The sequence below is a fragment of the Dreissena polymorpha genome, chromosome 8 (genome assembly GCF_020536995.1).
Source record: "Dreissena polymorpha isolate Duluth1 chromosome 8, UMN_Dpol_1.0, whole genome shotgun sequence".
NCBI classification, from domain to species: domain Eukaryota; kingdom Metazoa; phylum Mollusca; class Bivalvia; order Myida; family Dreissenidae; genus Dreissena; species Dreissena polymorpha.
Window position 1 is genome coordinate 84,002,788 of NC_068362.1, and position 26,824 is coordinate 84,029,611.

Consider the following 26,824-nt stretch of genomic DNA (forward strand, 5'->3'; position numbering starts at 1 on the left):
TTGCTCTGGAGAGCGGCGACTAGTATGTAATGCTTTTTTTTCGCTTATGGGAGGAGAAGTTATTTTACGGATCAATGTATATATTTTTGTTTTAAGAATATCTTGCATGGTGGTGATTTTTTGTGTAAATTAGTGTAAATAAGTACTGCATTTGTGCCTATTACATTTATTACAACATTTATTGCCAATAATGCAAAGCTAATTGTTTTAATTAATAACTGATCCACAAGTGATCACAGGGGAAAGATCACAGGGACTGGGCAAATACGCGAAACTTTCTGGTTTTGTAAAAAAAAAAAACATAATCAAAATATATTTATTTTGTGTTTTTTCTAAATTGCTTATTTAGTGGAGAATCAATGTAGTACGATATTTTACGACCTATCGCGCAAGCAAGTTTATTGGAAGGCGTAGTGGTACGAAAACGTACAATGTATTAGTTTATTAATAGACATATAATAACGATCGCTATACACAACTTTACCAAATAGCAGTACATAAATGATGTCAGCCGGAATAGCTCAGTTGGGAGAGCGTTAGACTGAAGTTGTTTACGCAACAATCATGTAAAGGCATCGGTTCAATCCCGGGTTCCGGCACGAACGGAACAGTTCGACGGCTGACAATTTTGTTCAGTCAGGTTAATAAATATAATAAAGCTTTATTTTATGTAGACATTTTAAAATCCATTTTACTACAATTGGACATTTTTTTTTTAATTAATGGATGCCGCGTGGTGACAACGTTAATTAAAATTTCTTACATCACTTAAATATCTTATAAAAAAATACACGTGTTTTTATATTAACAAATAAATGCAAACAACACATCTATTATCCATGTATGTTTATGGTTGTCTATAATAGGCCCTAAGTACTATCCCTACCACATATAGAGCGCGAAGCGCGACACGTATTATTGATTGTAACAATGAGTTGCGATAAAGGAAGCAGCCGCTTATCAAGGAGGAGCTGTGTCCCAGCAACCCATTTCCCTAGAGTCAAGCACTCCTCGGAGGGTTTTTTTAAGAACCACATATAGAGCGCGAAGCGAGACACGTATTACTATCCAGGTGGTATGGGCCCTTTAGCATTATCCGACCATTACGTCCATAGTTATCTTCCTTAGAAGTTGAGAAATTTTAAAATCGGTGTTCGAAGTCCAAAACTTTCATCCGATTGTTCCCAAACTTGCACAGGTTTTTTTATCAATGAGGACCCAAACCAAACTCTATATGAGCAATATCGGACCATAAGTCCAGAATTATGTCATAAAAGTGAAAAACTGCTTGGTTAGGTGATTATGTCAACATTTTTCATCAGATTCTTTCCAAACTTACAGTGTCTTCATATCAATGAGCATTTTTTACCTCATTTAAAATGAGAAACATCGGGACAATACGTCCAGATTTTTTTTCTATTAAATTTGACAAAATAAACAATTTCCACTTGTTTAAAAGATTTCATAACTTTCGTCTGAATATTTCCAAACTTGCTAAGTGTTTTTATATCAGTATTACTCGAACCCTATTTAAAATGATGAATATCGGAGCAATAAATCTATTATGATCTTTTACTGAATTTCAAAGTATTGTGAAATGCAGCTTCTTTATGCAATTTACAGTTTTCTTTCATTTTTTTTCAAACTTTTACAGTGTTTTCATATCAATGAGTACTCAACCCCTATCGTAAATGAGCATCGTAAGAATAAGTTCAGAATCATCTCCCCTTGAAGTTGAGAAAAATATGAAATTACGCTTACAAGATGAAGCAGATTTTTTAAAACCTACACAGTTCTGTTCCATTAATGAAAACTGCACACGGATGCCAGTAAAAAAAGGAAACCAATGTCAATAAAATGAACTATGAAATATTTGCGGGTTACAGCACAAAATCATAGATAATGGTTATTTGGGGGTTATAACACAACATCATAAATAAAGGTTATTTGGGGGTTATAACACAAAATTATAGATAATGGTTATACCAGTATCTTTTTCTATTTTGTTTAAAATAATCGGCCAATATATTAATATTTACAGTAGAAAAAAATCGTTCCATGTAACTTCATTGAGTGCCTTTTACACTGAAATTCCCGACGCCCTTTGATGCTTTGCATCAATACTTATCTTGTGTTATCTTGTAATATCATCGAATTCCCTCAGTGCCATAACTTCAAAACATCAATCTTAATATTGAACTCGGTACTGAAATCCAGTACCCAATGGCCTTAACGTTTCTGAAACACATTGTGTGTGGGATTTCAATGGCACAAAAATACTTAAAGTGGTTTAATGGTATTTGTATTTATTTCGTTACGTGTTTTTTTTTAAATATGTCAAATATTCTGCGTAAGTAACTTTTTGAAATCCCACTTGTTAAATGCCGATTGATGATTGCAGTTGTTTTTCTTATTTCGCCGTTGTTATATATTTTGATGAAAAGAAGGAGTGTATGCTGATATTATTTACGTTTAGATGTTCAGATATAATCGGTAGGCTTGCTCGATTCGTCGTGTGAGGTTCAGATTTTGTAGAAAGACTCCTCGAAAGATTACCGTTTCTTTACCAACGTCATGTAAACTGGAACTCGACAGCATGTTCATAACACCCTTCTGTAGAGCACTTGAACTCTTTCATGAAAGCCAATTGCGTTCACCTTTATGGTACATTGTGCACTCAAAAGTTACAAAGAACAAAATGGAGTTTCCTTAATTGTATGATTGTATAAATTTCACGAGCTCTATTGTAAATTATTTCGTACTTTCTGCTGAAAGTCTTACAGATACAAAATCCACGTAGTGCATTATATTTTCGGCGTAGGAGTATAAATCTAATTTAAAATCACATGTGTGCGTTCTTTTTATATCACATGACATTAAGTGACAGAATATATTATTTCTATTCACACAAACAAAAAAGTTATGCAGACTACCGGTTTATCCAAATTGATTGCCTTCTTATGAGCTGCTTTACATTGAATTTTTGGACAAGTTGTTGTTAAGGTTAGATTGGTGTAAAATATGATTGCTTTCAAACAAATTAAAATGATACAAAAGCAAAACATAATATCAACAGCATCTTTAAAAAAAACTGACTTCGCATATATATAGAAACAATCGTAATCTACAGTAATATGTATGAATGTCGAAACTATCATAAAATCATCGATAGCTATGGAATATATTTTGAGCATAGACTAAGTAAGTCGTTTAAACGGACACAAATTAAACTTTCTATATGCTAGTATACTAAGAAGCACAGAAAGTATAACGCAATTTACTAACTTTATACATGTAGTTGAACTATAATTATTCCAAAGCCAAAAAAGTTGTTTCCTAAGTGCACACACATTAATGAAACATATCATAAAAAGTACATACAATGCTAAGTGTAATCATTATCAAACAGATCGCACGCAACTTCAGATAATACAAACACATATATCAGGTCTTCTAACAACACTGTAGTGACATTGTGTGCGAATACAAAATACAATTTACATCAATTTGTGGTTTTCCACATTCAACCGATATTCACAAACAAACGCCCTCTTAACATCCACGTACAGTGAGACATTATAGTCTACATATTGATTTTTTAAAAATTGTAACAATATACATACATATTTGAGTGTTTTTATACGACGAACTATATACAATGTTACTGTTTGTGAAGACATACGTTACAGCGTACACTAACTGTCGAATTTTGCATTTATATATTAATGCTTTTTACTTCAGCAATAGTAAGTCATTTTCGTTCAAACATAATGTTGCGATTCGCTCAACTTAATTCGCCACTTCCACCGTGACATTATATTTCCCAACATTATGTTGCTTAACTGAAGTGGCCTGAGTTTTATGGCTGGCCTTGCTTTTCGCGGATAACACACGTTGCTTTGTAACTTTCGTAACTAACACTTTGTTCGTCGTCGGCTTGCCATTCTCTCCATAAATATCCCTTTCATTGTTTACATCCTTGCCGCCTACAACCTCCCAAAATCGCTTTATTTTCTTCTTTTCAGTCTCCATCTTTTCACCGTCGATCTTAGGTAATTTCTTTTCAACAATATCAATTTCAAGTTTGATATTATCGCGAACGGAAAATTCGTTTCCATAGGCATTTTGTTTTGGTTTACGTATCTTATCAAGTGCATACTTATTGATTTTATTTGGATGCCGTAATTTGTCCTCAAATGTAACCTTCTTGTCTGATGCCTTATTATCGTCTGAATATAAGTCCAACGCAATTATCGTGTCTGGATGCACCCGATCAATAGGCATCTTTTTAAATTGCCTGTTTCGTAATAAAACAGGTTGCTCCACATAAGGTCGCTCATGTCTATCAAGTCCAATGTTTGGCATAGTATATGTTTTGTATTTTTTCTTAACCATAACCATGTGTCGCTTTTTGTTGTTAGTTGTTGAAACGACTGCGTTTGCATTTTTCACAATATCGTCTGCGGTTGCAAACGTTTTTGGCGTGGAGACGTCGCGAACAGCAGCATTTAAAGGTATGTCTACTTCTTTGAATGAGCTATTGTCCCCTTCGGAAACTTCGTCGGTTCTAACATAATCCGGATGAGTAATAGTTTCATCTAAATGGTTTAACCCATCTTTATCCTTCTCGTCTTCAGTTGCCAAATTTGTTGGGCTGAAGGACTTAGGCGCACTAGCATCTGCCTCTTGTGATTTTTCGTTATATAACAGTTCCTCTTCTTGTAAACTTTGTTCAATAAAATCAGCGTTTACATTTATTGCGTCTTCAGCATCTGCACTTTTTGTTTTAGGATTGGCAACATTGTTCATTTCGTTTGGCGTTGATGCAGTCGTCTTCGATTGCGCGTTGTCATTAATATCAGGCTGTTGCGGATAGCTTTCGTCGACACGATCCTCATTCGCTTCTTTGTTCATTTCAGCAGGTGGATTTTCGTTGTTTACCGTTACCTCGAGCTTCTTATCTTGTTTATTTCGATCTCTCACATTACCCAATATTTCTTTCTGTTGATTAACGTCATTGTAATGGTTTTCGTTATCTTGTCTGTATTTATTTGCGTTGCTGATACTAGATGGAAGTTGCACAACGGCATCAATTTGGTAATGCTGAACGGGATTTGTTGATTTCTTGAGCTGATATGTTGAGTATTGCGTTTGCGTGTTCTGTTGACTTAAATGAGCTGGATACGGATTTCTCTGGTATTCATATTGTTGCGGATTTTCACTTAAGTACTTGCTATATTGTTGGTATTTCGGATCAACATATTCTGCGTACTGGTACCCTAGAGGGCTTGCCGGCTTGTTTTGTAACATCATTCCTGTCTCACCAGGTCTACCCGTTTCGTGTGAGTGCTTCCCATAATACAAGTCACTGGCGTCGGGGTATTTGTATTGTACAATCCTTTCTGAGTGCGCTCTTTGGACTGAGGCTTTTTGTGCTTTAGTTGTTTTGTTTGCGTCCCCCAAATTTCTTTCTTCTTGGATTAAATCTTTGCTCCGTCTGTGATCCTCTTGAGTTGCATTCATTTCACGATTATCTATGTGATCAATATGCGCTTCTTGTTTATCTTTTATGTATTCCAATGGGCCATTATTCTCTCGCTTCGTTTTGTTATTCTCTTGGTTTGCGTTCGTATCTGGGTTCTTTTTATAAGATCTTGAACTTACATCTGTCAAATTAAGAAAACGCTCTCTTCGTAAATTGAAACTCCTATCACTTTTATTATAGCTTTTATTCAAGGAGCCCTGATTGTTATCAACCTTGTCAATTGGTGAATGATCTCTGTTTGCTTGTTTGTTTTGTTCTTTTACCAGAAAATCCATGTCCATCATATATTCGTCTTCTCGTTCAGTGTTTCGCATTTGAGGTTTACTTTTCCTAAGAATGCTTTGTGGATTCTGCAAGTTAGTGTTTGTTTCACGAACATTTACTCTATTTAAGAGTTCAAACTCGTCATGAATATCGGAAATATGCTTTGTTTCTTTGTATCTATCGCGAGTAGCCCTGGTAAAATACTTTTGTGTTTCGCGTAAATACTTTTCGTGTTCGGCACGCTCTTCTTCTGTCAATTCATCGGATTCGTCAAATCTCCGCTTTCGTTCATTTCGAAGACGCACTCTTTCTGTTTCAAAGCCTTTCAACAAGGAATCGCTAATGTATTCACTTCTCAAATCATCGGTGCTTTGAGATTTTCTTATGCGACCAAGACCATCAGTCTTTGCTGTTGAAAGCTTGTACTTTTGTTTCTTTTCAAACTTTTCACCATAAGACTCTGCTTTTGATTTCTGATATATGAAATCAGAGGACCGCTGCATAATTCTTCTCCTGATATGTTTCCTTCTTGCAAATGGTTTCTGGGCTGATTTCGGCCTTTCACCTAGTCCATCCATCTCCAAACGGTTTAATATCTCCGCTTCGATTGGTTTCAGTTGATTATGTTTTTTAAATTCTGGCTCTTTTTTCAGCTTTCGTTTTTCATCGCGGCGAACTTTTTGCAAATCTGGATCCTCTATATCTTCATCAACAAGTTGTAACCAAGCATCCTTTAGCAATTTGGTATGGACTTCTAACATTTTCTGTGATAAATATGGGGTTTGGTCCACTTCTTCTTTGGTCTGTTTTGTTTGTTCGTTGCTTACATCTGGATTGTTCTCTGCGAAAACTGAATCATTGACAACAAGCTCGCTACCATCGCTGACATCTTTGTTTTCTTGTTTATCAGGTTCGGCTTGAACTAATGTCTCTTGGTTTAAAACTTTATTCTTTTTCGCAGATTTGTCTTCTTTTGAACTTGCTATGTGTTCCGAAAGCTTTGCTCTCTGCGAGGGCGTAGCCCCTCGAATTGCTTCCGCGTGGCTTAGAACCTCAGACCGGGACAACGAATGCGATTCTACCTCCATTCTATGTGAGATGAAAGAATATTTATTTGCATTGGTAAATATTAAAACATTTATGGTTTTTTAGTCTTATAATTAGAATATTATTTGATATGTATACGATACCGTTTTTATTTATTATAACCATTCACTGTGCATCACTGAATGGCAATACCAATTGTATACTTATTGAACAACTTGCAATGTAATTACAGTTAACGAAGTAAACTCATACCTGACTTTCGTATGAGCCCGTGTCCTCAGGGCTTGTGTAAGGTATTGTGTCATTACGTGGTTGATGTTGACCAAATGCAGTTCTCTAATCTGCAGCTTTCTGTCCAAGTTCAGGCACAGTTCGATGATGTTGTCCACAAGTTGGAGACTGCATTGCTCAACCTCGAACCGCTCCCGAAGGCGTCCTGCAAAAAAGCAATCGTAACTCTTTTTTTTACATTTTAAAACTGGATTTATATGCATCACAAATTATTTCAATCGAAATAAAATTTTGATCGTTAGTTAAAATAGTTGTGTATATTGATAAATCTTCATGCCGTTTATTGGTGTGAAGAGTCGCTAGTATCGTAAGGTAATTGTTGCTTGAGCTAGTTGGATATAGGAATTAAAAAAAGAGACTAAAAGCAGGAGACACAGCAATACAATTAGAAACAATTGACACGATTCAAACAGATTCCACCGTCAATTATTAATGAACTGGACTATAACTGAATTTGTTTCATGAACAATTCACATGACTTTTATCGAAAATAAATATACCATCACCGAACTTGTTGACTTCAATACAATATTGTTCTACCTTTAAAACGAGATTACAATAACCGAAAGTGCTCAATCAAGGCGTTACCTGTTCCAATGAGTGGCATGGCAAGGACTTTGACTTTCAGCTGATTCGCCATAGCCAGCACCTGCGTGTTGATGTTGTCCAGTCGGGTGAGGTTTCTCTGGCTGGCTGTGTAGACAGGCTTGGAGATGACGCTGTGCACTACGTACTTGAAGGGCAGTAGTCCAGCCTCGCACACAATAACATCGCCGTCATTCAATGCACGAGTGCCTCTGAAAGTAGTCAATACAGTACTAAGATGCATATCGCCACATTGAGAGACATAATGTGCTGTCAACGTGCTTTTCACTCACCCGAATACACATACCATCTGGCGTTGTTCAAGTTATACAAAATAATATATGTTAACTTCCATTGTAGTCTTCAATATCAATTACATGTACGAGTACATTGAATTGATTTGTATATAATCATGTGAAAAAAGAGCAACCCGGTTCCGATGTTGATCTGCTTTTACAGGTTTTGCTGTAGCGCATTCACGTAAATGAGAAAGATCATATTGCTAGTGCTTGCTATGATAAATATGAGCATCGCTCTAGAAAAACGGGGTTTGATGTATGTGCTGACAGTACCGGCTTATCATGGACGACACTTTCCGCCCCTCAATGGAATATCGCTAAGAAGAGACTTTCTTTAAACGACAGATTCCATAAAAACTGAAAGTATCTTCCTTGATAAGCCTGTGCGGACTCCAAGGCTAATCTGGGACGACACTTAACGCATATGGATTAGCCTTGGAATCGAAAAGTAAGGCTTATCTATCAACACTTGGGTTGGGGTCAATACCTTTCTTTCTTCAGTGCAATTTGGTACGGTTTTCCTCCAGCTGTCTCCAGATTCTTGACCAAGTTGCCTTTCATGTTACCGTCCACGGCGCATACAATGGCGTCAACACTCTCCAGCTTCAGTACAGAGCCTAAATCACATAGCACTACCATTATACTAGTAATTAAAATAACATTTGTGTTGCTTTTATAGTTTACCCGGTATTGTGGGTATCCTATGAAAAACACCCGAGAAAAAACGAGACAAACAATCATTTAGGGAATTAAAAACATTTGAAGAAGCGTTCAGTTCAACATTAGTAACTACACGCATATGGGTTTAAATACATGTATTTTACCATTTTCCTAACATTTACCTTGTTTTGGAAAGAAAAAATGGGTCATTAGTTTTGAACGTTTTCATTAAAATTTAAATACAAATAAAAGCGCAGAATAACTTTATAACAAAATACATTAAAACGTTGGACGCACCACATGCGAGTGTACATTACCAGTGTAAACATGCACGGTGAGACGCCGGAGAACGTCGAAGGTCCACTTCTGCTCGCCCTCGCCCGTGTACGACTGCTCCACGAACGTGACCATGTTCTCACTGAGGTGCGACGGCTTCCCTTTCAACGTAACCGCGCTGTCCCTGCGGTCGGACACGTTGTCCGGGAGACGTATCGTCTGTACTGAATCTGTAGACAGTCGAAATTATAAGCTGCAACAACACCGTCAATCACAACAAACAACAACGGCTCTTCAAGTGGTATAATTGTGTCATAGTGGATATGGTGTCTGTTTAGCGACCGGGAGGTGGTGGGTTCGACCACACAGTAAGAGCGTTCTTTATGTATCTGCAAAATACACCAAGCACCGGTTCTACCCAGGAAACGGACTCGAGAATGTTCCAATAAGTCTAAGGCGTTTGCTGCAATCGAGCTTAAATGAGTTGGTTTAAGGTAGTATAAGTACGATTTGGTACGATGCATTATCAATACCATTTTTATCTTCGTACTTGACCACTACCGCTTTAACTAAGACAACTACCTGTTCACACTTATTCATTTACAACTACCTTTGCAGCCAAATCCAAAACTTCTACAAATACTTTACAAGGCAAAACCCACCTGTTGTTATGTGCTGCGTCATGTCGTCTGCAACTCCAGGCATGGACGCCCAGCTCTCGTAAGCGTCCTTAATGTAGGTCAGCATGCTCGGGTCCTGATCCACCTAAGATAGGACACACGTGACGAGACGAGATCATATGAGCAGCGTTCTGGGGAAACCGGGCTTATAGCACGTGCGTAAAGTATCATCCTAGTGCGCACACGCTAATCATGAGCATCTCTTTCTACTTGTATTTCATTTTTCGAGAGAAGTCCTTTCTTAACGAAAACCCAGTGCAGGTGAAAAAATATGTACCTGATTGCATTGCACAGGCTAATTGGGGTGACACTTTACGCATATTCATTTAGCCCAGTTTTTCCAGCACGAGACTTGTATGCATGTAGTACAAGTGCTTCTTGATCCGAATACGATAAGGTTTTCAAATACATGCTAGCATATTTTCATTTGTAAAAGAAGCTGTAGAATTTCATCAAATACCAAATGTAAATAAAAAAGACATAGTTGTCACTTAATTGCACGGCATGAGTTAATAAAAGCCATGGACACAACACTATTGAAGTGCGCACCGATCACATACTGGTAAATATGTATCTTAAGTTCTATCAATATAACAAGATTTACTTTTCCAGTTACACGCGAAATAAATCAGACGAACAGACAGAAAGACGGACGGAATGTCTACATACCAGGTGTATCTCAAGTACCGGATAGAGTGGACCCATTCCCATACTGTAATCAATCAACGCCTTCACGAAAACCTCCGCCACCAGGTCCTTAGGGATGCCAAACAACGGCTCTGTAAATGGTCATACTTTAAAGTTATAGCTATAGTTTGAAGATTACAAACATTTGGGTAGAAATGTTTGCAAATAATTAATCATTTACACAAAATAAAAAAAATGTTAAAACGGATATGAAGTAAATAAATAAACTTACCCATTCATATTATATACAATTAATTCAATGTGCTTACATAATATATGTACTCCATATTCATGTATATAATGTTTATTATACATGTATGTTTCGTTTGACTAGTCACATCTATTTGGATGAAATCTCTGTCTTTATTATAATCACAAGTTTGCAATAATTATAAAGTCAATACAACACACATTAACTCTCATTTCAGTGCGTTTATAAACGATAATTTACTTAATCCACTTGCCTACTCCAATTACAGGCAGCGCGATCCTCCTATACTTGTGGGCCTCTGCTGTTTTGAGAGCTTGGTAAATGGCTTTATGTAGATCGGTCGCACACTCCTCCCAGACGGTGTAATTTTGCCACACAGGCGACACCACGTGGATAATACCAAGTGCCGGAATCTTTCCTGCAGATGTCACAATATTCGCGGCAGTTTGTACCTCACCATACAGACTTAGATGAACATCGATTTCGTCAGTAACCTGCTTTCCCATTTCTTCAAACATGAGGTTCGCCGTCAAATCACCGTGTTTCAAATCTGGTGTTACAACATTTACCAGCGCATCCATATTGTTCAGTTTTACTATGTTTTGTTTGTACATAAAGATTTTCAGCCCGTTGACATTAATATTATACCGTATGCTTGGTGGTGGTTGTTCTGCCTTTAACACTGGTCTTCGCCGAGTACTATCCTTTACATTGCCTTTTTTCTTCGCCCCAGTTCGCACACCTTTATTTCCCTTTTTGTCACTGGTCAAAACTGATTTGGAAACGGTTGCATTAAATCTTTCCTTAACGATAAGGTTCTTTTCAGGGTGAACAACCTGTTTTCCAGCTCTCAGACTGAAAGGATTGCCGCTTACAGTCGTAGAATCCGGAGGGACTGATGCCGTTGGATTTTCAACTTGGTGGTGTACGTAGATTCTGTTAGGCTGGTTCAACCTTGTCAGTTGCGAATCTCGCGGAGATTTCACATCATCCTCGGTTACCCATTTGGACTCCCCGGCTAATGGATTGACGCCGCTTGTTATGTTTGATTGAGCATTAAGCTCGTCAACGATGGACTTGCTGTTTACAAACGGATTCCCTGCATGATGTTCGGGTACCGGTTCTGCTATATAAGGATCCTTATTTGGTATCGGGTACGCAAAGTCAGGAGGTCTCGGAAAGTTTGGATTGTCGTATTTTGGTTCTCGAGGACTGATCTCCTTTGACGGATGCGTTCTAAATCTCAGCGCATTATTATCTTGAATGGCTGCTTCAGTTAGGTTTTCTCTTGATGCTGTTCCCAATGTCGTTGCTGACATTGGGTGACCGAAAAATGACGCTGAGTTTAATTCGCTGTCTCGAAATTGCGATTGCCGCTCCTCGAATTCGTTATCCCTTGCTAGCATGCCGACATGGGTCACCCACTGTCTCTTTGCTTTGATTATGTCAACTTGATCACGAGCAAACAACCAAACTCTAATTTTGTCACCCGGGTTCTCTTTGATGGCATATAAAACCTTATCGTCTCGAGACTTTTCCTGTGCAAATTTTCTAGCTTTTTGAAAATCAGATTTGGGTATGAAGAAGTCTTCTTCGACAATCTTGCCCAACTCCACTGATATCTTATTGACCTCCTCTCTCACTTGCTTATACATCGAGAAGTGACAGTAAAACTCAACATACTCCGGATTTCGTTTCGTCGGAACTGCTTTTATGTTCACCGTCGGCAGAAGCTTTAGTCGAGCAATGTCATCTGGAAACAAGTGATCAAATTTTTTGGCATAATCGCCATGGAAACGCCAAATCACAATGCCTCTGTTTGGATATCCTACCTGGCACGTGATGCCCGTGTGTGGAAAGTCGTCTCGTTCCACCCAAAACCGCAGCGTTTCGACCGCAATACCAAGAATGTCTGTGTCCGGTCCGATGATATCGAGATGGCTTCGTTCTTTGTCGTATTCATAGCGGAGGCCTAAATCACGGATGATTTTAGTTCCAACTTCGTTGATGCCGCCTGGTAGTCTTCGGAATTTATCAACAAGCACCGGGTCTATTCGCAGGCGAGCCTCTACTAGCTGAGAATCCCGTCTTGCCATATTTTCTGATCAGATTATTACTTAATATGCATACAGGTCCATTTTGGTGTTAATAGTATTCACCTCTTTTCACGCTTTCATAATAAGTACGCGTGTCAGTACGTTCTGATTGCAAATGTTTACCGAACGTTCAAAGGCACGTATACGACGAGTCTAAATTATTCGGTTGTAATTATAAAGAATGAAACTAAATTAAAATATATCTGTTCGACTAAATATTTAAAGAATAATTCCATCGATTTGGCAGTCATACAAAGCACTGTTACGCTTTTAATAAGAAATCTCATTCCGTTCGCTTTAAACATGTTTTATTATTTTACTCAAGACATTGTTCCTTGGTATCGAAGACCTGTCCCGCGGATCAGTGAATTTATTGTCTTTAACTTTTCCCGCCATTGGTTATGAATAAAGCGTTTCATAAATGTTTTCTGTATTGATTTAAAGATCAATATATATTGCCCATGCGCGGATCGGTGTAGTTTATTGATCTTCAAGGTAGACATGTAAGTGTTCGATATCTCTTTAGAGGACACGGAAGTATAAAGTATAGCCAGCATAGTTTAAACTCGTTCGGAGTAGGGTGAACTTTTAACAAGTTCACATATTTTGTGTAAGTTTTTTTTTATATATTTAGTGACTTGTTGTCAATGCAATTTAGCACTTATATGTCAATTATACATTTATAAAAAATACGTAATTACGTTACATTGTTTGGTTTGTTCCTCATCATGTCAATGCTGTCGAATATTGAATAATTAAATGCATTCACATAACCTGTAACTAATCAACTCGATATTTCATATCATTATAGCACCATCTTTAGTTTTGATAGATACCTTCATACTCGTTTTTCATTATGAAATTATTATGTTCATTTCAGTCATAAGATAAGGAAAAAGTGATCACAATTAAATGGGTATGAAATGTAGGCCAAAAGAAGCGAACAATGCAAACTGTAAACTACGAAGTCTGTTAAAGGGGTACTTAACCATTTTATGAATATTGACAACGCACATGTATACATTTTTAAAAACATAAAAAATTAATAAAAATTAATAACATAATAAATGGTGAGGATAATTTAGTTCCGATTATTATAAAAACGACAAAGATGACGTCGCTACTGACGTCGGGTCAGAGATTTTCCCTCATTTTTATGTTATTTTACATTAACTTCTTCATTTCTACACCGATTTACTCAAATTGATACTGTACATCTCTTATGACAATACGGTAAATCTCAACTATGCATGGCCCCATTACCAACCCTGGGGCGCCCAGCCCTCATAGACCACGCCCACCCAAAATTGCCTTTTACTATAATTTCTTCATTTCAACACCGATTCACTTCAAATTGATACTGAACTTTTCATATGACAATACGGTCGATCTCAACTATGCATGGCCCCATTACCAACCCTGGTGCGCCCCGCCCACATAGGCCACACCCACCCAAAACTGCCTTTTACTATAATTCCTTCATTTCTACACCGATTCACTTATAATTGATACAGAACTTCTCTTATGACAATAGGGTCAATCTCAACTATGCATGGCCCCATTACCAACCCTGGGGCGCCCCGCCCACATAGGCCACACCTACCCAAAATTGCCTTTTACTATAACTTCTTCATTTCTACACCGATTCACTTCCAATTGATACTGAACTTCTTTTATGAGAATACGGTCAATCTCAACTATGCATGGCCCCATTACCAACCCTGGGGCGCCCCTGGGTCAAACATGCGGCGTTGGGATACGCGTCGACCTCTGCGTCGCAATTTCTCGTTTGTAATAATTTTGGTCGCAACAGATTACTTAAACATAAACCGGATAACCTCTTATTTTAGTCGGTTAATTATAAGCGTTAAATGAATAACCTGCAATGGTTAAGAATACTGTCAAACATGTTATACTGCAAGCGCATGTACTCTTAAGCAACATACGTATTTTGTGACGGCTTACGTTGGTTAAATAAGCGGTCATATTCGTGATATAAATGTTTTATGAATACTACATTCAATTAAATCGATTTTCAAATGTATGTTATACTTTGTATGTTATACTTTGTATGTAATAATTCGGTTGAAAAGCATTTGTATAAGACTGCACGATCCTCCGTGTTTTCAAAACTGTACAAAACCTTCCAAAGCACCAAAACTTTATAAAAATGTTTTGAGTTTGCTTTTAACCGAAGCAAAACGCAACCTTTAACTAAAACCAGATTAATTCAAACAACTCGCCCTACAGCATGGCGCAATATGGCAATGGCACACTCAATTATGGGTATAAACGGATCGTAATTTATTTGATAACATTCTCGGTCGATTTACACCGTCTAAACAACACACTTTATGCTTTAAATCTGAGCGAAGTATTGTTTTAGAGTGTTATCAAAGCCTTTGAAATCAATCAATTTTATTTACAAATCAATGACTGTTTTGTGTTTCTCCTAACAATTTACAACCTGCAACAGGAAAACCAGGGAAAGAAAGTTTAACTCAAATTAAATAGTGAAGAAATCATGTAACATTAGTACCGACTCTTTGTTTTCTTTGAGAAAAGTTTTAGCTGCGGAAAAGCCTTGAGGTGAAAGAAGCTTATAAGGATGACTTTGCTAACATAACATGAATCGAAAGAATAATATTAAGATAACTTGTGTTCACATTTCATTTTCAATAAAAAAAAATATACTGTGTCATTAACTTTAAGTTTCATGCCCATATTGGTCCACTCAGAAACGAGACTTCAGACTTTAACATACGTATGTAGTAGGTAATTTGATTAACATGCGTGGCAACTATGAATGAAGAGAGAGGCTGCATTTTGACAGACAGGCTACCGATATGCATCTACACAGTATTTATAATTTGGTGACTAAATACAATTTCAAGAAAGTATTATTTAGAGACATAAAGGTTACACACATTGTTATGGGTAACTTTAACTTGTACTTTCACTTTCTGCCGATATTGTTTTATCTATTCATCGATGTCAAATGGACTTGATTAGTAAAAGTACAATTTTCGTAAAATATGATATAGATTACAAAATATATATGTGCATAATGGTCCAAATAACAATTTCGAATAAGTTTTTTTTAATATTGGTTCGTTCATGGAATCATTAATCAAAATCTATAAATTAATAAAGCGTTTGAAAAGCGTTTCATATATATTTTGAAAAAACAACAACACAATATATTTCTTACACAGAGTTTAAAAAAAGGCTGAATCCTTAGTGGAGTAGCAGAAACGAGTTAGATTTTACTCTTAGAAATCCCGGGTTCGGATCACGGGAAGGCAATCATGTGTCAACATTTTTCATGCTAGTATAATTAGTTTCAACCATTCCAATCGTTATATTTTCATATTTAGTATTTAATGTGCACGTGTTGTATGCTGATAGTACACATTTCCTGTGTCCGTTTTGCAGCTCAGAATAAGTGACTTAAGAGATTTAAGATAATTCTAATGCATGACGTATACCGCTATTTCCTCTTTAGCGTCCACGCGTGAATCACCATGGAGAAAGTGACTGTCTCTAAATCGACAGTTGAGAAGTTAAAGACCCTTCCAGGTGGGATACAGTCAGTGGTAGAAAAACTAAAAAAGGATGGGATTCAGGTTAAATTTGATGGATCTGAAACATCGTCACTGGAGATAGAAGCCGAACAAGATATTGCACAAATCATAGTGGAAAATCTGGCAGCAATGAGTGATAAAAAAGGCCAGACTTCAAACAAAAGTGTCACAAAAGGAAAGTTTTTCTGGTCATTGAAAGGTCAACATTCTACAGTTTTCCACTATCTGTTTTTGGAAGAGAAAAATTCAATGGAAAAGCTTGCGTCCATAACGGTCGAAACAGAAGATGGCAATGAAGTAACGAGGATATCGTTTCCATTGAGTCATTACAAAGACATGAAAACTGCGATCAATAAAATTGAGGCAGCGTTATCCGAATCGGTTAACCGGGAGATAACTGTTGTTAAGAAATTTGTACAGAAAGCCAAGGCATTTGTAAAGATCAAATATGCCACATTTATTGCATTTTTTGATAATGACAAACTACGGATATTAAGTCGTTCGGAAAATGGGTGCAAAGAAGGACAACGAGCTTGGGAAGCTTATTCAAAAGGCGAATCAATAAAACAATATGAATTAAATGAAAACAGTAAACACTCTTCTTCACCAGAGGCACATTCCCACAAAGATCTCAATGATAATGAAAAAGAGGGTATTGCCGAAAAAGCTACCAAATTGGACAATGCAGATAAAACAAAAGAAAAAAGTATCGAAACCGAAGGTCAACATTTAACTCTACCAAGTGCTCCACCAGCTGATGCGTCTTTTGGACAATCTAAAATACCTCGCACGCAGGGCTTTACCAAAGGGAAAGGAGATGATGCAAAATATTGTTTCATAATGGGAAAACTGACGGTCTACGTTTACAAGAAGTCTATCACGGAACTGGTTGGAATTGATGTTATCGTAAATGCTGCAAACGAACATCTAGCTCACGGTGGTGGTGTTGCCTTTTATATAGCAAAGGCGGCTGGTAAAAAGATAAATGACGAATGTCAACGCTTTATTGCGAATAATAAGAAAGTTAATGTTACCGAGAACTTTGTGTCTGGCGCTGGTGATCTGAAATACAAAGCAATCATCCATGCAGTTGGCCCACAATGGTACGATTATGATGATAGACGCGATCACTGCACCAGGGATTTACACAATACCGTGGTCAACGCTCTGGAAGTCGCTGAACGTAAAGGCTGGGCCAGAATTGCATTACCGGCTATAAGTTCAGGCAAGTGAAAACCAAAACTATGCATCATCATCATCATTATCATCATCATCATCATCATCATCATCATCATCATCATCATCATTATAATCATCATCATCATCATCATCATCATCATCATCATCATCATCATCATCATCATCATCATCATCATCATCATCATCTACATCATCATCATCTACATCATCATCATCATCATCATCATCATCATCATCATCATCATCATCATCATCATCATCATCATCATCACAACCACCATCCTTCCATCCATCCTCCTTCTCATCATCATCATCATCATCATCATCATCATCATTATCATCATCATCATAATCATAATCATCATCATTATCATTTTTTGAATATGCTGTGTTTGTTTTTACAGCTCTTTTTGGTGTTCCGAAAATATTGTGTGCGCAAATGTACATAAAAGCCTTAGAAACATTTGCAAGCCGTGACGATCTTCAGCATCTTAAAGAAATTCATTTTGTGGACTTGAATGATGAAATCTTACAAATGGTAAAAGAAGCACATCAGGTTTGGGTGGACGATCCGAGCAAACTGGATTTTCAAAACGCCAATCAATACGTCGCAGCACCTCCAGTCGCAAGTAAAAGTATCCTGAAAAAGACGGCTTCCTCGACCTCTAAAGGCGGTCCAGCAAGTAACCCAGCAGTTATTAAAATTATTAAAGAAACAGCCACAAAGATGAAAAAGAAGAAAATGATTTGTTCGTTGCCGAGAGACGTTTTATTGTTCGTGTATGAGGGCTCTGTGCTGGATATGGAGGCACAGTATGATGCGATAACCTGTCCGTGCGAAGGGGTCCTGTCGGACCTGATAGCGAACGAGGTCGGAACGGCTTACTACGAAAAGCAGCTTGAGGCCTTTAGGTAATGTTTTAGTGATTGGAGTTAGAATTCACATTCTTCCCCTTAGCAGGATCCATGCCGCAGGAAATTTTTCTTAAATATGTTTATTGCAGCTTTTTATGAGCGATTTCAGTGGCGAACTTTTTTTTTACTTACCAATCGCACCATGAAATTTGTATAGGGAGAAATCGTAGCCAATGTCAAATAACGTGACATCAATCAGCAACTTCAAGAATGTATCAGATTGTTTTTATTAAATCACTGTATTGTTGTTTAAAAGCCTGCAACAAAGGCCTGCTCACCACAATTTTGTGTTGCCACTGTTTAATATCTTAACATGACGAGTCGTATTTAATTCTGTACGTACAGTTGAATATGCTTGACAAGATTAAGTAACATATTTATACCGATGACAACACTGTATATATATATTTATTTCATAATCAATCGATATTTTATTATGAATTTAAATAATTATATAAGTTCTTAAACAGCTCATGTTATTTTCACAGGGATAGAGATGAAGGAGCATTATTTTCTATTAAAGGAAAAGGTGATAAATTGTCAAATACGAGGATAGTTCACATTGTTCACAGGAGAAGTCACTTTGATGATTCAGAGCAATCATTAAAAAGTCTGTCATGGCGTACAGAGACGATGTTGAACTTTTTAAATAATAAATACAGATGCCCGACGCTTCCATGCCTGTTGCCAGGTAATTGTTCGTTTCTCGGATTATCTGAACTTAACAGTGTATTTGTGTTGTGTCTCTTCAAAGCACGCCTTCAATTACTACAAGTAATACTTCAGCTGCATAGTCAGAAGAGAAACATGCTAAAAGCGTGTGTTACTTTATTTATGGCAAGGAACCAATTTCCTGCATAACACACAGCACGTGTAGTAGACAGGTCGTCATAAAAAATAGCGCTCAATAAATTAAAGTCAACCGTGTATAGCGCATGCACACAATTACTGATGTTTACGTGTGCTATGTATTGAAATGTTTCAACAAAGTTTAAATTTCGGCAGACAGAGTGCAATAGAAAGTAATTTCGAAATCACTGTTCCTTCGTTTTTCGCTATATTACAGTTTGTTATTGATGTGTAACCTTAAAGTAAGCTAACTAACTTTCTTTATTGTAATTAAAAAAAATGGCACGGTATCTCTATTGTTAGATCTTTGTTTGCAGGTAAAATCCAAGACTTGAGAAAACCGGCAAAGAATTTCGTTCAAGAAATACTTGACTTTTGCGTGACAAATGATGACGTAAACATTAAGGAAATCCACGTGGTTGATACAAACCCGACCTTAGTCCAAGCAATTACGAGTGAAATTCGTTCTATCTGCACTAGTATGTAGTCACACATATTTTGTATTTCCTTCCCATGAAATGTGTCTCATTGACTCATCATATTACCCTTACATCCTGTAGAATTGCACTTTTCTTTATTTTAAAAACAATATACGTGTTTTTAAAACAATTGACACATTCTTTTTGACATATATTACACAGATATAAGTAAAATCACTCTGTGTTGATGTGATATTGTGTTTATTATGATTTCTCAATCTTCATTTTATGTTGACATTGAGAATCGAATGTGTTAAAGTAAATATGCCAAATTGTATGCTATATATACGTTGTTTATAACCTGCTACAGTCTTATCAATATCAATGGTATACAATTCGTACACTTAGTAACATATGCATTTGACTATTTGTAGATTTTCTTTCATTCGTTTATACTTCATCTGTTGGTTCTGGGTAATGTGCAAATTCCGTTCACACAGTAACTGCAGAGAACATAATCTCAAAATATCTATATTAGTGTTACCAATAAGGCGCATGTCGTCTAATACGACATACGAACTTGAAAAGCGTACATTATGTCATTGATTTACGTTTATACATATTACAGTTTGAATTGCATACGGACAAGAACACATTTTCTCGAATTATCAATTGATTTCATAATCAGTCTGCATGGGTATCATTAGTCATTATTTATTTGGATATTATTAAGCTTCTGTTTTAAAATATAAGAAATATTAATATTTGCAAATACATTGTGGATACTAATGACATAAGATACATTTTATGTTAGAAATCTGCATTGCACGTTGCATTTAAGGCCCTAACGCACAAAATGACGGTTGGACAAAACACACATCATTAGAATTTATTGACGCAAAAGCAGCGGTTAAATTTGACGCAAAAGTCGCAGCGTCTACATCTACCACGGAGTCAGAGTGTCCAATTTGCTCAGAGACTGTGCGAGACTTTGTAACCCTTCCATGTAACCATCAGCTTTGCAAGAAGTGCACAGACTATGTCAAGAAGGTGAAGCCGCAATGTCCATTTTGTAGCAAAACCTTTGGCACAGTTACCGGAAATCAGCCCCCAGCAGATATGTACTTCCGCTCTAGCCCATATTTCTTACCTGGCTATGACGAATGTACTACGATAGAAATCATGTACGACGTTCCAGCCGGGAAACAAACCGTACGTCAGCGTTTCGCGCAAAACTAAACTAGATACATATGTTTATGTGTTTCTGTTTATATACATGCATGCAATGGCGCTGCAATTTATTACTCATTTCTAATAATTCCATATTTAAATTGTAGTTAATTTTAGTCGATGTATACACATATGTAGTATGTTTTATACCATTATTTAGTAGGTATGCATTTGGCATTTACTATTTTACACTTATGTCTAGCGTGGAATAATACATGTAGTGGTTGATGGTATAATTTCTTCTGCAAACATTCCATGGTGGTACATTGTCTCTTCAGCCGGAGCATCCCCGACCTGGCAGATCGTACGATGCCGTGAGGAGATTAGCTTTCCTGCCAGATAACGAGGAAGGCAGGCGCGTGCTTCACTTGCTGAGGAGAGCGTTCGATCAGCGTCTGATCTTCACCATTGGCGAATCGAGGACGAGCGGAATGGAAGGCGTAGTCACGTGGAATGACATTCACCACAAGACCCGACGTTACGGCGGACCAGAGGGGTACGTACATTGTGCAACGACGAACGTTACTTGAAATATTTGTCTCGGCGGCCTTTGAGTGTAAGAATTTGAGTGGTTTTGATTGTGTATTGTGCAACAATAAATGTGGCTTGGTATTTTGTTATGTTAATAATCATTCTCAGTATTTAATCTTGCAACAGCGAAACGTTTTAATGTATACAGTTTTAACAGCATTTGGTACATTAGTACGTATCAAAATAAGCATCTATCCGAATGTACGAGTACATGCATTCTAAACATAGATGGTGACGTCACTACGTTATTGTCCGTAAGACTTGTCTGTACACAATGCGAGTACATGTACTTTTGTGTACATACCTATTTTGGTAGGTATACATGTATGTCGAGGTATGTGGTAATGTAAACACTATAGTAAAGTGTTAACCGTTTCGAGTCGGAACGGTGTATTTGTATGCAGCTTTAATAGGTCTTCTTTTATAGACCGTTCCATAATCGATAAATTGACCGCCGCCATATTGTCAGTCACGTGACTGTCCGCCATTACACTGCTGCTAACTGGTGCGAGACTGCGATTCCAAAAGCCAAAACGTAGAGAATACCCGCTTAACCGTTGTCGGATAAATAAATTACTTGTTGAAATAATGTGAGGCGATTATCACATTTTTGTTGTTTAAATGATTGTTTGAAGTTGAGATTGATTGTTACAAATAAAATGTTTAAAATGCTTTCGTGTATTTGTTTTTTTATATCTGTAATCAAGTGGTAATCATCGGCGAAAATTTGCCGGTTCAGTCGCTCATACTATGTCTTTGATTATACTTGTTACTTTTAACGTTTCACAAACAATTCACGCATGTATTGTGTTGATTTTAATAGCCGCAACATCAAGCAATTTATATTTTAATTAATACTTATTAAAGATTCTCGCGCAATTAATTGCCGCTAATTGTTTGTAATTGGTCTCATGTGGTAAAAATCTACATTCCAAAATCATAACATATTATATTAAGTATGATATGTTTGATACGCCTTCCTTTATTTTTCTTGTTCTAACTGATATCAAAGATAAAAAATTGTGGTTTGGATTTATATTTAATTTTTTTTTTGTGATGGAATTTTGTCACGTTAAAAAACGAGCTTTTTATCGTGAGAGAGTGATATTGATCTTGACGATATTTTATGTGATTATTCGGAAGATGAAGAGAATGTGATCTATGTGATATATCTATATTTTCATCTGTGAATCATTTAACAGCTATAAAGCTAAAAAATACTAAACAATGTATTTTTTAGGTCTTTGAAATAACGCAAAACATATGGATAACGACACCAAATGTTTAGTCAATTAATCCACACAAAAAAACTCCGAAAAAAACACCTAAATAATATTTCATTAATATATTATTAAGCGCCAGACGAATTTATTAATACATTTATTTGCAACTTTAAAAACGCGGCATAAGCATCAAATTAAAGATTATCTGAAGTCTGAAAGGCCGACAATTTGACACAACAAAGAGCTCTATGCATAAGCCGTAATATTTTTTTGCAGAAAAGCTTCAATAAATTACAATAGTAATACATCTAATTATAAAAATATAATTATGAATGGCATGAGTACGTTAGTGTGATAAACACGTGAGTAATAGAAAGTATAAGGGGTGCATTGAAAATAAACGTACTACAAAGCCCTATTAAAAGCGAAGTGCATGACAGTATTAACATGTAATTTTAATTTGATGGGTTTTGTACAGAGAATGACGCTATTGAGGAATATTAACATACAACTGAAAAACACAACTTTACATGATGCAATTTAAACTGTGTATTCATGTATATTGAAAACTCGTTACTAGTGAGTATGAGTGGCAAAAATCTAACATTTTAACACACATATATCTATATTAATATTTTTTTTAAACATTATTTACCCCCGTTCGTGTCAAATGTAATTTCTTGTTTTTATGATGTCGTTCGTGCATTGTCGTAACATTAAATCTTCATACGAAATGACGTAGTTTTAATTAACCGATACCCGCTAAATACGTTAAATGTTATGTTTTTAGGTAAATTTTATAATTATTAAATACTTTTTTTCATAAATTAAACCAGGGATTAAACGGGCTAGTATCTTTACGGTGTACAATTTCTGATATTCTATATTGGACATAACTTTTAATTTGTACAATATGTAACATATCTAATGAACGCAACTGTTAAGTATGTCGGAGGTAAAATATTAAACCAAATGACTGCTTAATACTACCAGAAAGAGAAGACATGGTGGCATCATCAATTGTGTTTAATGACCAGACTGTCATCTGCCACCCAGTGTGGTTTATGACACCCCGGGATGACGCCATGTTGTTAGTTAAGTCTGGATAATATCTGATCAAAACGAGATAATCGGATTATGCAGAACAAACGGGCAATTCAACACTGGAATGCAAAGGATTACGCGATTTTAAGATTGATGCATATAATCAAATGATAAATATTGCATTTAGTTTAATTAAATGTTTTTTTTAATGTGTCAACGTGTTTATTTTCCTAGACAAATACCTAAAAATTGCACGTTTTTCAAACATTTTTCTGTTATAACACTAGCTTAACATCTCCTCTAGCAGAAAAACTTTATTTCATACAATTTGCATGACAAACAAACAAGTTTTACAAAAAGAAAGAAATTCACCCGTTGAATAATCGGTGCTCTCTTATATATGTTACCGGTTGTTTGGCAGTAGTGTAATGGCGGACGCGAAGAGTATTCAGGGGAGATAATTGGGTAATTACTAAATTATGGAACGGTCTATATAAGTATTTCAAAGGACTGCCGTTGTATTTTGACAGATTTGGCTACCCGGACCCTACGTATCTGCAACGTGTGCAAGAGGAGTTGTCTGCCAAAGGGGTTACTGAATGAACGCATGAATGAACGAGTAACCATAACATGTTACGTAAAGGACGGACAAAGACGTTAGTGTATCGACTCCTGTTTATGTTTAAAGCGGTCTATACCATATGAAATAATAACGATGAAATTACACAATATGTATCTATAACATATATAGCAAATGTATAAAAAAAATAAGAGAAATAGTGTATAGAGAGTATAACATTGAACAACGCGTTACATTCTCTATGCCATTGACCTATTAAAGTGCAATCCTAATGCTTAATATTGAGGACATAATATTGATATCAATGCACCGAACTAGAAATGCTTTTATTTATTTACATTTAGTTTACTATATGTAAATTATATATGTATAGACGTTTACTCAATATAATCGTTATATAACTCGTAAACCGCTATCATTATTTCAGTTTTAATATAATAAATGTCTAAAATATAATTCAACAAAAGTACAACAACAACAACGTACTATTATTCAAAGCTGGGATTATGTACAAAGCGTTTTACACAACCGAACATACAAGTTTTATTCACCATGAAGCATGTCAGATTAAGACAACACTGTATTACAGACGAAAGTTCAGAAACTGCCCAGGTACTGAGATCAGTATTAGAATTATTGTGTTTGGGCACAGACTATAACGTTCCCTTTCATACGTTCCTACTGAGATTGATTTTCCAGATCATTTTGAATGTAAAATTACGTTGAATAAAGATAGAGTTTGATTTCATTTTGATTTTTTGCAAATGTTACTGTATATTGTATAAATAGTCAGTATTTCACTTTCATTTCGTTACAATTCTGATTTTATTTTGTATTGAGAGTAATATGCGCATTGTCTATGTATTATATGGAGCATATATATGTAATGACCTTTATTATATATTTATATTTCCATTGTAATATTTACTTACATCTTAATTTTGTAAATGTTGTATCGTTTTCTGAATATTTCACGTTCTGGATTTGTCTTTTTAAGCATTTGAATATATCACTTGAAGTATTTTTGTTTCCGTTGGTAACTGCACATCCACTCATCAAACGTTGGCCCAACACAAACTCGCAATTGAATGCAGGGGTACATTGGAAAATTGAGTATTACATTGACGTTGTCTTCAATTGTTGCAACCACATGTCATATTTCCGACATATTATCATATCGGTCCTTTTTTAAATAAAGGTCTTGCAATATGTAAACTTATTACTAAAGTTATATAGCCATTTTTCACCTCAGTGTTCATTATATATTGCAATATGTCAACACAGTACTCAATATATAGTGCCATGCATGTATGTTAATATATTACTCAATGTATATTGTACAATTTCAACAAAGTACTAAATGTATATTGTAACATTTCATAGCAGCACTCAATGTCTTTGCATTATGTCACATATTGCTCAATATTGAGTGCAAACGAGCTGTATAACTCAAGTAACCATAGGTTACATTTGCATTATAACGTTTGTATAGGCATGCCTCTGTAGATGAGTTATAGACATTGATTAAAACAGTTATATATATATATACATAAAACAGTTTCCGATTGGTGCGTAGAAAATGCAATAAGACCGTAGTGCCTATACTTTTCACAAAAAGGTTGTACTAAAGTTTACATCGTAGTGAACGTGGAAAAGGCGGCATCCACCCATATGAATAAGGATTACACAAGTACGAGACTCGCTCTGATATAATCGGACTTAATGCATGTGCGTTAAGTGTCGTCTCAGATTAGCATGTTCAGTCCGCACAGGCTAATCAGGGACGACACTTTCCACTTGTAACACAAAATAATATGAATAATAACCGGGTAAAACCACTATACATGTACGTATCACTTAAATTATTATGTTTGTGTAATAAATCATAATGAATGTAATATAGTCACAATATTTATATACCCACTTACATAAGTCAGCATGGTGTGGTGGTAAGTCGGTTGAGTTGTAAAAAATACTGCAATGCCAATCCAGATGTCTCCGGTTCAATTCCTGATCTAGGAACTAAAAAATTCAGAAACCAGCAAACTATAGATGTACTTTTATGAAACTAAGGAATTATTGCGTCTATGAACCGCGCGCGTTAAAGAACAAATAATGGGGACTATTGGTGAAGAGCTATGGTATTGTTCACGGATTCCTTGTATTTCGCAATGCGTAAGGCTTTTTGAGCTTTGAACTCAGTGCGCTCATGGTGAACCCATCAGATCTTATTTGCTGGGATCAATATAGGCTTGCATGTTTGAGACCTACATCAGCATTCACTGGGTATTAAATTACTTACTGGGACCCTGTATGGGCGAACTGTTTAAGAACTCATGTTGATTTGTCTGATTGATTCTATATGGGTCCAATATTAACAATTTGTTATATGTGGGCCCTAATGTTCTATCTATCTTTCTATACTGTCTAACTCCCCTTGCGGGTATTATTGACAGGTGCGCAGTCAGTGACAGATAAAAGTGGTAAAAGTGAAAAAGTGTGAAAGGTAAAAGTATGATATATTTATCATATAAGGTGAAGTGATTTTAAGTTAAAAACTGATAAAAACATGTATTCCAGAGTTCAGGGGGCAGAAGGGGAAAGCAGG

General features: G+C 36.2%; 1 protein-coding gene across 1 annotated transcript; it reads left to right on the forward strand.

The window, feature by feature from the left end:
- The first annotated feature begins 13,119 nt into the window (after positions 1–13,119).
- Positions 13,120–25,237, forward strand: LOC127842619 (protein mono-ADP-ribosyltransferase PARP14-like). Its single transcript, XM_052372204.1, has 8 exons — positions 13,120–13,251; positions 16,147–17,450; positions 17,830–18,337; positions 18,829–19,031; positions 19,507–19,668; positions 20,450–20,820; positions 21,117–21,334; positions 24,167–25,237. Exons 2-8 carry the CDS (start codon positions 16,166–16,168, stop codon positions 24,237–24,239), a joined length of 2,820 nt encoding a protein of 939 aa, XP_052228164.1. The 5' UTR covers positions 13,120–13,251; positions 16,147–16,165; the 3' UTR covers positions 24,240–25,237.
- Positions 25,238–26,824: the final 1,587 nt, after the last annotated feature.